Source organism: Pseudonaja textilis, chromosome 3 (assembly GCF_049901715.1).
Source record: "Pseudonaja textilis isolate UNSWEBS1 chromosome 3, rPseTex1.2, whole genome shotgun sequence".
Classification (NCBI taxonomy): Eukaryota; Metazoa; Chordata; class Lepidosauria; order Squamata; family Elapidae; genus Pseudonaja; species Pseudonaja textilis.
Window position 1 is genome coordinate 56869836 of NC_141992.1, and position 15580 is coordinate 56885415.

The 15580-nt window shown below is 36.9% G+C and overlaps 1 protein-coding gene and 1 long non-coding RNA gene across 7 annotated transcripts in view; one reads left to right on the top strand and one right to left on the bottom strand.

The window, feature by feature from the left end:
- The window catches only part of PIK3R3 (phosphoinositide-3-kinase regulatory subunit 3), a 37632-nt gene extending 29045 nt beyond the window's left edge, over positions 1 to 8587 (bottom strand). Inside the window, exon 1 of the mRNA XM_026707137.2 lies at positions 7653 to 8587. Coding sequence (XP_026562922.1) covers positions 7653 to 7758 — 106 coding nt within the window. The 5' untranslated portion in view covers positions 7759 to 8587. The remainder of the gene's footprint in view (positions 1 to 7652) is intronic.
- A 337-nt stretch (positions 8588 to 8924) lies between these two features.
- Positions 8925 to 15580, top strand: part of LOC113440697 (uncharacterized) — a 49253-nt gene continuing 42597 nt past the window's right edge. For 5 of the 6 annotated variants that reach the window (XR_015742855.1, XR_015742859.1, XR_015742854.1 and 2 more), the window contains exon 1: positions 11192 to 11416. This is a non-coding gene — a long non-coding RNA (uncharacterized LOC113440697). Of the gene's footprint in view, positions 9084 to 11191; positions 11417 to 15580 lie in introns of those variants that run through there. The other variant, XR_015742856.1, reaches the window with a different exon arrangement.

Sequence of the window (15580 nt, forward strand, 5' to 3'; positions counted from 1 at the left end):
AGAAGAAACGGTACAATTTTAGAAAAGGTGGCTACATGACTCAAATCTGTAAGATCTGACTACAAATATCCCTGAACACATTAAAGACTACTCTGATAAGGGAGCAAGAGGTGAAATAGCTGAAACAATGAATAATACCTCATTAAACTACGAGACAAGACTGTAACCTTTAAAAAAAAAAAGACTGTTCACTATGTGAAATAAAGGATGCACCTAATCTTTTAGAAACTAAACATCAAATGGTGGTCACCATAGCTAAATGTCATTAGAAGCATTTTTAGATACAGGCTGTTTCCAGTTTTATCAGGGATAGGTTTTCTGTTAAAACTGTTTCTCCCAAGAGAAAACTGTAAAGATTTAGAGTCCTGACTTTATCTGATAGTGAGTATACCAACAGAGGTTGGAGAAAGGGTTTTCTTTGAAAGTGGGACTGAATCCCAAATTGCCTTGTGAACACAGTATCTCATTGAAGTATTTTTATGTAATGACCCCCAGATTTCTCAGTATTACCAAATGTGTCACTTGTTCGATACACTAGAAGATCCACAGAAAAATGGAAGTGAGAAACCTTGGAAATGCAGGAGGTACAAATAACAGAAGAGGGGCATTGCAATGTCTATATCTATGCCTGCCTATCTAATTCACTCACTCACTCACTCACTCACTCACTCACTCAGGTTTATATAGCTGCTCATCTCACAACTACAATTCCCTATATAATTTACATGTTTTGGTGCCTGGGCAGATTTGTGGGTGTCCGCTGATAATTGTGACAGATAATTTCTACAAACAATGTGGAAATAGTGCAATCTTGAGTACTACATAAAATCCCTAGTGATGGTTGTTGCCTTTCAGAGAAAAGCTATGGTCATAATGGGATGTCTATGGAAAAGTCAAAGAGGGTTCAAGTTTATTCTTAGCCTGTGTAATTATGTTATTAGGTACCAGAACTGGTCGGTGTAGGCAGTCTGGTTGGAATTGTTTCAATTGTTCTTACAGATTAAAATGGGGAAGGAACTGATTTTCAAAAACCTTGTAACAAATCTAATGAAAACATGCTCCACGTTCCAAAGACAAGTTCAACTGATACATTATTCTCCAATATACCAATCTTCAGTAGCTCACTCCTCTAGGCTATTTGGAAACGAAGGGAAAATGTGATAGAGAAGAAGCACCAGCTTTCTCATCTGGCTTTGAAAATAAATTTTGACAGAATGAATCAGCTGGTCTTCTAGCTGTACTTTATAAAAGAGATTATGAGGGAAGGGAAACATTACAGAAAGACTTGCAAAAAGCTCTGTCCTTGGATTAGAAGAGATAAGGTTTTTGTTTCAAGGGCCAAATTAACTGCTAGAAACACAGGAAAGCAAAGGAGAGCTGGAAGATACTGAGAAGCTTCATGTTGTGAGAGAATAATTAACAACTCTGCAAATTAATGGCTAACAGCCAAACAAACAGTTGCACATCTGTGAGCCTCCCTCGAAAAGTATATCTCCCTTGGAGGAGCTAGCATCTCTGAAAACTGTGGACAACTGAGCACCAAGCAGATTGGTTTTCTGAAAACCCCAGAGGCTTTTACTTCAAATGAAGCTAACTTGAACTTCTAAAAATGAGGAAACTGACCTCTGTTTTTAATGTGGACATTTTCTTTTGTTTAAAGCAATGATTTTAGATTAGCATTGAAGCTTCCGGAATCTGGTTGTGCCCTCTAGGGAGAAGGAAGGAGAAAAGATAAACCCAACTTCCTTCTTAAAGTTTAGCTGGCGCCATTGTTTACAGAACTTGCAGACTATTTGGGGAAACTCCTAATTTAGTTTCTCCCACTTATACTAAAAACCACAAACAAAAGATTATTTGAGACCCCCTTAGTAAATATTAATGAAGCAAGATAGTTGGGCAATTTATATTATCAGGTCCATGCATTTGTTCTATAGTATTTAAAAATATTTGTCTATCATTTCACTGTTTAAAAAACGACTGACGCAGTTCAATTACAATAAAAGACAATACTGAACTTAGATGAACATGTTATATGTATAGGAACTTTTTAAAAAGTTGGCTTGTACTTCTATTTAAATGTACAATAGAATTAAGTAAGATTATCAGAAGTTACTTGAAGTCATATTCATATTGTATCTACTTTCACATACTAATTGTAGAGGAACGCTACTGAGAAAAGGCTAGTTTTGTTTATGTTAGGCTTGCTACAGACATGGCTAATTTCTGTGGGACTAGAGAGCTAGTTTACAGATCTCTCTAGTCTAAACAAAGCCTTTTCTTAAATTCAGTTCCTGGTGACTTCACAGACATGCTCACAGTTTTCCTGGCAAACAATACAGAAGTTGTTTGCCATTGCTTTCTTCTTGGATTTTATTTTTTTACTCTGCATGTAAGCCTGCAGCTCAAATATATATCCTGTGGTCTCCCATCCAAATATCAAAAAGGTAAGTGAATGCTAGTGGGATACAAATGTTACATTTATGCTAAAATTAAAATGTGGTGGTGGTGGTATGTGCTGGACTGCTGAGAGGGTTCTGGGTACTGAGAAAAGTAGAGAATGGGCAGATAGGTAATTATGGTAAATCTATTAATACTTGATCCTTGCAATAATTGCCGCTGAGCAAATTGTATTTGTTGACAAAGTTCTATTTTATATTGAAGACTCCCAGAAGATAAAATGTGATATGCCTAAAGTAATGCTCATTAAAAATAAGGATTGAATACATCTGACCTAAAAGCAATCATCATCACTTGGAGACTGAATCATTTCCTCAAGAAGCTGCCCTAACAGCAGCTACCCTAACCTAACACCCTATCTTCTCTTTTAAGGGAAGTGTTGGCCTCAGAAGAGGTCATAGAGAATGCAGAGTCCCTTTCAGTCACACCTGGACATGGGATGGAAATTGCACCCATTGCTCCCATGTATGATTTATTATTAGATCTGGAAAGAAAAAGCCTAATCCCTTTGATCCGCCTGGATTTCTGAGCAGCCTTCAATACCAATGGCTGGGATCAGAGGCACTATTCTGTTCCTTATTAAGTGAGGAGCTTCAGTCAGGAGCATGGTAGAAGAGAAGCCATTGGGCCAACATACAGAATGCATCTGAAATCTGGGACCATGACTTCCGCAGAATTGAAATCGGACAAAGCTGAAATTGCTTCAGTGCTGCTGTGCTGCCACCACCCAGAGATTCAGTAAATCAGTCCCTCCCTAATTCTCTGGAGGCCAGGTGGATTGGCTCCTCCTTTTGCCTCTGGAGATCATGTAAGCCAGACTCACACTAGCTCTCTGGAGACTGGGAAAAACTGTCCCACCATCCGCTGCTGTAGAGTAGTCAGCTGCAGACAAGCTAGTAAGAAGTCAAAAGTGGCTCCCATTCCCATTGCTTTTTTTTCCCTTGGTCATTCTGTTTCTCGATTTAAGTAAGTAAATATCTCTGAAAAGATAATCAAAATGGCCATGGATTGTCTAGTGGCTTATATGGGCTTTTTCGACACCATGTAAAATCTACTCATTTGATTTCAACAAGCAGATTTGAAATTATAATTTCCTGCCATTTGGGAGAGAGGTGGGATAGATTCCCAAAACGCTGCTCCTTTGAGATGGCCTTCAACCTCTGGAACATTTTTGCCTTCCACCTTTGGAATTTTAATGGCTCCCTTCCTGTTAAAATTCAGGGAATTAAAATACTGTTGTTTCATGTAATTTTTATGGAATAAGCTTTATGCTACGTTTAAGTTATAGGTAAGTTTTTATAACAGGTTTTGTTACTTTTTTGATATTGATAATTGATCTTCTCATTCAATAATTATTAATTTGTATTCTACTGTATTTATTTCATTGTACTGTAGGAAACTGTTGAGCATCAGTACTTGAAATGGCACACCGCTTTCGTAAATGAGTAAATTATGTCATCAGCAATGCAGACTGCTGTTCTGAAGTGATGCATTTTTTTAGTCCACTGAAATGAGTGGAGCTTCTCTATCAGGACCACTGGATTTCTTGTCCATCCTCAAAATCTTCAATTAAAATACAAAACAGTTTTCACCTATTAGAAAAATCCTGGAAATAACTACTATTGGGCCTACATCTTTTTAGCCTTGCATTTACAAACAATTTATACGGGGTGGTAGATGAAACCAACAATAAAGATCATTATAATAAATTTGTTTTTGTTTTTGTTTTAAAAAAGATGAAGTTGTCTTAACTATAAGTATTTAAATCTAATAAAGTCCTAGTCTGGCATTATCTGAAGTGGATGGCAATGATTAAGCAGAGATATGAGGCCATTTCAAGTAGTCTACCCCTAATATGGCTTTTTCTGGTTTTTATGATTGCATCATACATACAGAGGAACAATTAATCAACCAAGACATCATGAGTGGAATTACTCAGTGTATCCTTATTCTCCACTCATGTGCTGCATTAATCGGTTTAAACTGTACTTTAAAAAGTCTTTAATTTTAAAAAAGATTCAAGATGTATGTTTAAAGGAATATTTACAGACAAATATCCGATTCTCACAAATAGTCATTATGATTACTTCCAATATTATTTTCTCTATTATGTGTATTTAGTTTTTATTTATCATACTTATCCACCTAAAAAAAACCCTTTTAGGATCTGCATCTCAATTTCCATGAACTTGCTTGTATTAACTATTCAAGCATTTAGTAAACACTCAACAAAGTCCTCTGAAATGCAAAATATAGTGGGTTTTTCTGAAGAAGTCTAGTTTAAGCTTTAGTAAAACTATTGTTACAAATCCAAAACTTTTTTCTAAACAAATCAGTAAAACAGAGTACATGATTCTAGGGTCTGATATATACCTTATAATGAAACACCTTGACAAACGCTCCCCTCCCACCAAAGCATCTCAAATAATACAGCTATACATTCACCAATATTAGTATTATTAAATTAAAACTTAAATGAAGCATTCAACAGACAAATGCTTAACTCCAAATAACTGGATCATAATGAACTTTTTGGAAAAAAAAATTAAATTTCTGAGAGCATATTATAGACATATTCACAAAATGATTACTATGGATGGGGAGTTTGCCTATTCATTAAATAGCTAGCTTTAACAGTGCTCATAATCAGCCACACAACATATTTTACCAAAACAGAAAGAAATGAAGTTGCTCTCCACATTATTCCTCTATCCCCTAGAATGTTCTCTATCCCTCCAACCTATCTTTGTCTTTTTTTCTGAACAGGTGAGCAAACTTCCAAACAAACACTGAGCTGCACTATCTATCATTTTTATTAGTCCTCTGAATACCTACTCAGCTCAGAGAAATTATTCTAAACAAATATGATGCCACAGGCTGGAGCTTCACATTACAGTGTGCCAGCTTCCCATTTTTAATTAAAACAATCTAAAAAATTCAGAGAGCATAAGGAGTTGAGGGGTGTTAAGAATACACCTATAGATACATGCTGCCTATCAGAACTGCAACAATCTATCTAGTTACCTAGCATAACAAGTATCTTGAAGAACCATGTTGTTTCACACATCCATAGGATTGCTGCATACAAATGCACCCCACAGAGAATACAATTTCTTTAAAACCTATGGAATAAGTTACTTGTCCTCATAGATTTAAAGAAACAAGATAAATGGTTGATGAAGCATCAAATTTTGAGTGGAAATAAGGAGGATTCTAATTGTTTGCTTGCTCTATTCTTAGAAGGAGTATTACCTGCTCACAGCTAAAAATATAAACTTATAACTAGTACTTTAATGCCACTCTCCATTACCAGCTGTTACATTCTGCTATCTAAACTTGTATTATCCCTTAAGACATCTTAAAGTTGAAGTGCACACTGCAAAATTATACCATGCAGAATTTGCTTCTTTTGCATTTTATTTAAAAGAAATTCATTTGCATTTTATTTAAAAGAAATACAACTTTTTTTCCTCTCTAGGTTATAAAAGCTTGTATCCCAGAAAGACTATAAAGTCTAGCTTTACAATGAATTTTAGCTTTGTTGGATTATTTAGATGCATTTGCAGATATCAGTTATGCGTTGTGATGTGTTCTTGTTTAAAAAGTGAGATTTAACTGAAATGGAAATATATATTAAAAATAAGGTTTTAAAATAAACTTTTTTAGAGTTTTGACAATCTGACACCCTAAACCTCTATAGTACTTAATTTTGTTGCTATATTGTACCACAGCTATCAAATTACAAATATTAATAAAACAAAGATAATAGCCTGTAAAGTTCATGGCATGTAAAAAAAAACAGCGAAAATCTATGCACGTTCGATTTAGTGATCAGCAGACTTCTTACATATGATGACTTTTAAGAAAATTCTTCTTAATTCAAACACTGAGACTATAATACTATATTAATGAAAGAACCAGTGATAGTTTTTCAGTGTCGAGAAGATTATTCTGAAAAAAAGAAAAACCCCTCAGAAAATTTATTATAAGAATCAGAGGCTTAAACCTCAGTGAAATATAGAAGCACCAGTTTTATAAACTTTGGATACCTGAAAATTCTATTAACAAGCATTCAGCCAATTAAGTTTTCTTTGGTAACCCACTGAATGTTTTTCTCCAGAGAAATGAATGAAGGAGAAACAAGCATCATCACCATGGTTAAAGTCAAACTATAATGCTATTACATCTGCTTCTGGTATTTCTTTTGCTTTACAATATAAAGACCACCCCCCAATCTGCACCCTCCATGCAATACCAAGTAATGGCAAGCAATAGCAAGTAATAGCAAGAATGTTTTCTCTATTTAAAAAAAAATCAATATTGTATTTTCCTAAACAAAAATGATGAAATTTAAGAAAATGTATACAGATACATTTTTCATATTGAGGATTTCATCAAAGTAGAAGCTTCAAGAACTGTGAAACTCTCACAATCATGATTCTAAACACATCACCAGAGAGTCAACCAACCTCTGGCTCCTTTTGTATATTATTCCTTCCTAGGCACAAAAGAAGAGCTATGTGAGAGCAAAGAATAATACTTCTCAAACAATGGAAATACTCAACATTAAATGTTATAATGCCTTTAACCATTGTAAGATACTGACACTGTGATGGTAGGCATGCTTACTTGGTCTTAAAAGCCCACTGAACTTAGTGGGACAGATTTTCAAATAAACAAGCACAAGATTAGATACCAGATTTTTTTTTTTTGCCTAGAACATCCCGTATAGAATTGAAAACTAAAAACAGAAAGTGTTAGAAAAGAACAATATTAAATCTTAAATGTTTACAACTAAATATTTAGTGAGCTAGCACATCAGCCCTTTAAAAAATAAAAATAAAAGGTTGCAGGTTAGATAACAATGTAATGTAGGTAATAAATCCACTAAATAGAACTTTGAAAGACAGGAAAACCAAATGCCCTACATTTTGGAATTTAGAGTGTTTTCCATCTTTGCAAAATATAGTCCTTTGAAAATGGTGACTACAACAGAATAAGAGCAAAAGTTTGCAGGCTTTCCATTCAAGCATAGGTTCCCCCCCGCTCTTCAGAAAAGAAAGCTAAAGCCTGCACCATTGGGGGGAAGAGAACAATGAACTTCTGCAGATGGCTGACACTGAAAGGAAAGAAGGGGAAAAAAAAAAAGCACGGCTCCTCTATAAACCTGAACGCAAACCAAAAAACTGCTTTACCTGGAGGGTCCATTTCGATATAAAATATCAGCTCCGTGGAATACGGCATCATCACCTCCCTCCAGTCCGTATCGTCGCGATCCATATCCCACACTGTATTGTACATGGTGACAAACAGGCAGGTGGGCGACGATTGCTCGGGAGGCTCTCTTGCCAGGGCTCTTTTACTTTTTTCTTTCTTTTTTTTTTTAAACACACAAAAGTCTGGCACAGCACGAAGTTAAAAAAAAAGCCTAGCCTCCCGAAGGGAGAAAAAAAAAAACAAAAGAAAGAAAGAAAAACCGGGAGGGGATAGAGGAGAAACTTTCTTAAGAAATAGCTCGATGGCTTCCCCTTCAGGAAAAACCACTCCCCTCTCAGGAAGCAGAAGAAATGCTCTTCCAATTCCCCCTTTGCTGCGAGGGAACGCTTATTTCAGCTTCCCCCAACCCCGCAAATCCAAAATAAAAGATGGGGGGCAGGCAAAAAGAGAGAGAGAGAGAGAGAGAGGTTTAAGATGGGAGATATCGAAATTCGGGAAAACGGAGCAGTTAGAAGATGGGGGGGTTGTTCTTAAAAAAAAGGGGGGAAAAAAGCAAAGTTTTAAGACAGGTCTACGCTGATTTAGTGACAAAACCCTCCCGAGGCTCCCTAAAGCCACGAACGGGCAGGCGCGCCTCGCTTCTCTACCCCTTCAGGGGCAAAGCTCGCCGCCACCGCCGCCGTTTCAGCGACGTTTCCGTCCCCCCTCGAAGCCCTCAGCGCTCGGCGGCGCTCACTGCTGCAAGCAGCGGCTCCCGACCGCCTCCTTGCTCCACGCAAGCCCAGCCTCAGCTCCCGCGCGCGCTTTGGTGCTCGGCTAGTCCCAACCCCGGCCAGTTTCATTTTAAAGAGGCACCGAGGCCCCAACCGTCGCTAACCGCCTCTATGCCGGGGATAAGCCCCGCCTCCGAGGTGGGACAAGGAGAGGGCCAAGCGAGAGCGAGGCCACGCCCCCCTAGGTTTTAACTCACTCGTGCCCGGGCTGGAGATTGAGCCGAAGGGCTTCCTCCCCACTCCCCACCTTTTTTCTTTTTGTGTGGTGCTTCTGGCGAAGTACCTTGGCCGTGCTAGGGAAACAAAAGCTGCTGGAAAGCGGGGACAGTCGGCTTCCAGTTTTACCTCTAATTTCATTATTATATGTATATAGTGCAAGTGGCAGTGATGCGAGGAAGGGATGCCTCCAGCTGGAGCGGCTGGCGACAGATGCCCCTCCGTCACCCGTCTGCGCCCTGTGAATGTAATACTCCCCCCGCTCATCGATAAAGCCGCCAGAATATTCAGAGATAGGAGACCCTTCTTCCCACTTCTCTCCTCACCCCCATTTTCTTAGACGGCACACAAAAGATGCAACGCCCCCCAAGTGTCCACTTGATTCCTGTCATGATTTGATACCGCGTAGCAAAGTAAATGGTAGGTTATCTTTCACCACCTATTTCCTGCACTTTGGGTTGATATATAGACAATATGTGGGGTTATGTGTGCCTGCTACTGGGACTGTTTGCAGATGGTGATGTTCTGTTGCACCAGTGACTCTATAACTCTTTAATATACACAAAGAGCAGGGGAGAACTTGGAATGTGTTTAATATTTCACTATGGAATTATGTGTATATTATCGATACTATATGATAGGTCACTCTCAACAGTCCACCATTTGAATGACTGATGTAAAATATGGAACCTCTAGACATGTGTACTTTATGAATAACTTTGAATGATGCACATATGGTGGTATAGAATGTGAAAAGTGTCCACTGGGTATCAAGCTAATAACTAAGCACTTTAATATTTTTAAGTACTAAGTTTAAGAATGACTATCAAAACTGAAGCTAGGAGTGTGTATTATATTCTAGTCTTGTGTAACAATTCACACAGGTATACAGTAAACCTCCATGCATAAATAGAGGAAAGCTGGCTTTTCAAAGGAAAGGGTACACTATAAATTGGGTTTTCATGACCAGTGATGGTAGTGGTTGAAGTTGAAAAGGCATTTCTTTTACCTCTAACAAACTGCAAGTTCAAATGTATGTCTTGTGTACAGCAAGTGTTGGTCAAGTGAAAATATTGTCAGTATTTAATTATTTTATACTTTTCTAAGACATGCTTACAAACACATGGACCCCCATCAGTATCTCAGTGTATTTCAGAATTATGATTAAAGTTAATGCATAGCTGACAGACTTACAGAAATTTTGGAACTATGCTGAGAAAGGTATTCTTATTTAAAATAAATCTTATTCTCACCAGTTGACTTACTCTGAAGATGTAGGATTGGCATCTCATTCAATTAGTGAGGTTTGTTAAATTTCAGTGCAGTGTCCCTTAAAATTCAAAATCTAATCATGTTCATATTTGATCATAAGACATTGCCCAACCTTTAATATTTGGAAGAATGGATATACAGTACTGAAGAATAGTGTACAAACAACACTTGGTTTCATCCACTATGTTTGTGATGTATTCTGCATATGTAGAATCAGAATATTCTCATCACTCAAAAACACAATTCTCTTGCAGCACATTATGAATTATTGACATGGTTATTCACTGTAATATTTGTGATCCATAGCCAAGCCTTGCAGGATTATTTGTGGTAATAAGGTTATCATATGGAAGAATTCTCTGCCCAGTCACATCTGGTACATGTATATTTATTTTGCTTCATGTTCATACAGAATATATATGATGGAAGTGTTGGCCCATCATGCCATTATTTACAACTGGAATAAACTCAATGACACCTGCAGTCATTCTAATTAGATTTCTAATTAGTAATTGAGATTTAACATATCATCTAGCTAATATCCTCACTTCACTAAGGTTATGCCAGTCTCTTAATGAGAACCCGCTTTAGTTTAATAATTACAAAGTTGTCAGAAAATTCAATTCCAGGACCAGCTTGTTGCTATCCTTGAAGATTTAGGAGTGTAGGATTAGTAAGCAAAGAGTTTAGGTATTTTAAAGTCCATATGTCTTATTATGCTCCAGGTGGAGATTAGTTATTTAAGCAGATATTCGAATAGCTTTAGATACATTGTTAAAACTTTCAAGTTCTTTGTGACAGAAGAGGGCTGGCTTGATCTATTTTGTATGGAGTGGATGGAGCAACAGCATTATTTGGTAGGGAAGGGTAGGAAAGAGGTGTGTTTTTTTGGGGGGGGGGGTTGAATATATGTGTGCATTTTCACTTTTCCTCTCTGCTCTCCTTATTTCAAGAAAAAGCAAAGTTGCATATTCCGTTCCTGGCTCGCTTCCAGGATGGACGCCAGGTCGGCGGGGTGGCGGCGGTGGAAAGTGAACGTCGGAAGGGGGAGGGAGAAAGCGCGTATTAGTTAGCCCCGTTTGCCAGAGCCCCCTTGCTTGTCTTTTGTCTGGGAAGAAGCAACGAGCTCGGGGATTCGCTAAAAGGTCTCCAACAGAAGCAGCCAATGGCAAGGTCGCGAAGCCGGCTGACAGTTTGAGGATTGGTTGGCAGGCTCAGTTACTAAGCGGGACCGAAAAGGAGGATGTGGAGGGAGGGTTGCGTAGAAGTAGGAAGGAAAATGCTTACGGAGCCCATCTCCCCTTGTCCTCAATCAGTTCTTTTCTGCCCCGTTTTACTCAAAGGTGTTTCAGCAGCAACACGAACAAATAGACCAAGTGATGCGTGTCGAATGGCAGCCATGAAATTTGAATACTCCTCTGGAGAGTTGTAGCCTTCCCGATCGGACCGTCCCATATAAGAGACACGAAAGTACCTGAATGGTGAGTGGCGGGCAGTGTAGGACGGGGACCACCGTTTCAAGCTCACGTCAGATGGCTCCGTCTACACGATAGCCTCGCTTTCCACCGTTTGACAGTCATCCTAGTAGCCCCGGTGCCCTTGACAACAGAGATGATGATGATGGTGATAAAAGTATAGGGCTTTACAGAAAGTGACAAGTTCCGTTCTAGCGGAATAATATTAAATCCCACTACGGTTTCAAATGAACTTAGGTCCTGGGTCTGAAAGAATTTAATGTATTTTGAGATTTCAAAAATAGAGAGATTAATCATAGATGATTGGGTCTTAAATAGGCTGTTATTGGAGGGAACAATATCCTCAATTAAAATAACTAAAGAGAGGAAAGAAGGAATTCTGCATTTGCCTCCACAGATCTGAAACAGATTGGTAGTTAGGAAACAACTAAGATAATCCTGGCCAGGTTTCCTCAGAAGTAAATGTCATCTTAATTCACAGAGACATACTTCTAAATGCAGAACTGCAGCCTCCTTTGTATACATATTTACTTTTTGTTGTTAGTATCCCAAATCTAGGGCACTAAGTATATTTATTTCAAAGTAAATTTCACTGAATTCAATAGTTAGTGTAAGAAAGTATATTTGTAATACATTGCAACTTTATGCAGCATTTATAAACTTTGCTATCTTGTTGCAGCTAATCCAAAAGTAAAGGTGCAAGCTGAACATCTAATCAACCTCAATTTAATATTAGAATGTTTATGTGACCACAGTATAGGTGGGTCTAAATAAATTAACTCAGAGGAAAAAATCAGGAATCTTGGACATTTCTGACTAACAATGGAGCCTCAGGAGCCCGATTGAATGCATCTAGCATGAGGTAGAATCAAAATGGTGTTGAATAAGGTTGGGCGCAGCTTATAATTTTACAGTTGTCTGAAAATGCCTGACTAAAATACGTGCAAAATTCACCGAATGTATCACTGTACATATCTGTTCATCTTACCTGCAAAGAAATGTCCACATCTAAAGACATAAAGCTTAATTAACATGTTTATTGAAACATGAAATGTGTTGCTTCTTTATACACTGTAGTTTATTGCTGTGAAAATTAAGAAACCCATACTTTTTCTAATCATATTTTTTCTGGAAATATAAAGCAGCAAGATATAGTGAGTGAATAAGCCTCTTGCTAATCCAAAGCTGAAGTTTTGATGTATGATTAAAGTGAGCTAATATTCTGCTGAACATTTAGAAGCCTACATTCACTTTTCAAAATCATGCCACAGAATCATGGCATAGAGAAATTGAAGTTTAAAACTACTGCTTAAATAATTCACTTAGAAAGTTATTAAAAGAACTATGTTGCTATACTAAACTGACTCTTTACAGGAGAATTGCTTAAAAGTTCAGAGTTCGCTTCAAAATAATTCCACTAAATAAATTATGTATCATTATTTACTGTTTAGTGAATCTGTGATTGGCAACTGAGCCTTCTTTTTTGTACATTCTTCAGAAATTATTTCAGTGTTTTTCTACTTGTCATTCTTTAATGCAAACTACAATTAATAAAAAGATGCCAATTAATGCAAAGATATTTCTGAGATTGTATAACCTTAATGAGATACTCTTTCTAATAGATGGATGTGAGTATATACAGCATTTGTACAACGAAGTCATATAAAATTCTTAAGGAAGTTTGGTATCTTTGTAAGACTGTTTTTATAACTCCCACAGCTCCTGTAGACTATGCATCCTAGATAGAAAGAACAATCTATCTTGCTAATCATTAGTTGAATATATTTTGCTTTACACTAATTTGGATACTAGTTACTAGGCAGAAAATGTGTTTGCAAGGTGGAGATTACTTCATATGAGATGAAAGTAAAGCAGAGGCATCACTTCCTTACCACTCAATGTCTGGCCTCATTTTTCCACAGAAGAAGGATTCAACTTATATTACTTTTTGCATCTACTTCTCTTTTTAAAATTTGTTTTTATTACAGTTTTCAAAAATACAAATCTCACTGACTTCCAGTTTGAAGGGCTTCGGTGACAGACAGAAATCTGAGATCGTGCACGGTTTCTGTCTGGACTCGCCGCTGGAATGCCTCAAGCTGGCTGGTTTCGGGGCTAAGCCACCCCGTAGAGGTGGTGAAGAGGGGGGAGACCGCCAGCAGGGTTGAGGAGAGCCGCATCTCTCCTCCTCAGCTGGCCATTACTCCCTTTCCCGAAGGCGGTTGCAGCGGTGGTCAGAAATGGCCACCACAAAGAACTCGACCGGAAAAGAATGTGCAGGAGGAAGATAAGAAGTGAAAGTTTTGGCTGACCGGGTTAAATTGTAAAAGCAACAACCAAGGTACCCTGGAATTTAAACTTACAAAAAATAACATCGCTCCCAAAGAAGAGTCGGAAGCAGCGAAGGAAAGTGAAAAGGAAAGGTTTGGCTTTGTTTTTTCTTCTCTCTCCTTCCCTATACTGACAATTAAGAGAGTTAAATAAGAAATTGGAAAAATCCGCTTTGACATCAATAGGCAATTAAGCTGACAATAAAACAAAATGCCAAAGGGATAATAAAGATTTCTGGACATTAAAATTTTTCTTTTTCATAAGCAGGAAGGGAGAGAAAAAGAATAAGGGCAGGATCTGGAAGAGGGAGGAGACTGCCTGGAATTAAAAAGAATCTACAGTAAAACTTCAACAAGACTTCTAAAAAGATACATTTTAACTGAAACTTTGTGACTAAATAGTAACCCCAGGAAGAGAAAGTGAAAAAAAGAGCAAAAAAGAAACAGCTTTCATGTATTTGGATTATTTGGTGAACTTTGGACTCTTGGTTATTATATTTGAATGACTAAAATCAATTGGGTGGTTGTTTAAAAATTTGTACAATGGCACCACTTCTGGATGAATTGAAAATGGAACTTAAAAAGTACAAAGAAGATGCACAAGAAGGGAAGGGTTCTTTTGGCTTCATTTTTCAATTCTTAGAAATGGAGATTTGGAACTATGAGAAACAACAAGAAACAACAAGAAGACAGGGACAAAGAAGAAGCCATCTTTAATGAACAAGTAATTTTATGTGGGGAAGAAAAAGGAAAGGGGGGGAAAGAGAATGGAGAATTTAAGACTTAAAAAAACAACCAAAGAAAAGAAAAATAATTTGAAAAATAAGTATACTGGAAAGCAACAGAAAAGGGGAATACAGAGGAGAGAAATAGGGGTAGAGAGACAAGGGGGTAAAAAGGGGAGAGAGAAGAAGAGAGGGAAGAAGGAAAGGAAAAGAAGTTACAAAGGACCGGAGCAAGATATAGAGAAACAGGACCTATTTAGAGATAATGGGTGAAAATCTAACTGAAAAAGGGATTCTGTAAAGGTACATAAGATTGTATTGTTATATCAGTAATAGAAATAACTTTAGAAAATTGGAAACAATGTATGATTAAAATGAGGGATAAAATAGTGTAACTTAGTGAAATGTTTGTGAATAAAATAAGTGAAATAAAATAAATGAGAAAATTGAATTAGGAAGGAACGGGAACATTTTAATTAATGTTTTATAAAATATAAGTGAAGGGGCGGAATTAACTATGGAAAGCTTATAATTGTTCCCATAGAAGTATGATATTTAATTGAAAAGTAATGTTAAAGATGTTAAGAATTTAATGAATATTAATATTAATGATAGAATTGAACTGGAATGAAATGTTGTTTTAATTATATACATTTATAATTTTTTTTAAAGAATACAATGTGTATTTTAAGAATGTACCAAACAGAATCCGAATGGAAGTTATGTATTATATTGAATGTTACAACTTTAGGGAAAAGATATAAAGGCGTCATACTCCAATCAGTAACTACAGGAGAAATTTTGTTTAATGAGAAAAGATAATAGGTAATTGAAACAGGACAGACAAAAAGTATAAATACAATGATTTGAATTGAGATGAGATAATTAAAATAAAATTGAGAAAATTAAAAGAGGGGAGGAGCTATGCAGAAAATGTAAAATAGTAATAAGATATGGAATAGAATATAAAAATGAGCATGAACCTGAATTTGTGTCTGTACGAAGAAATGTAACCCGGGATTAGGCTACTTTCAAAAATGATGTTTTATTTGTATTTTTTTTCTCTTTGTGAAAACTCAAATAAAATTTACAAAAAAAATAAAAATACAAATCTC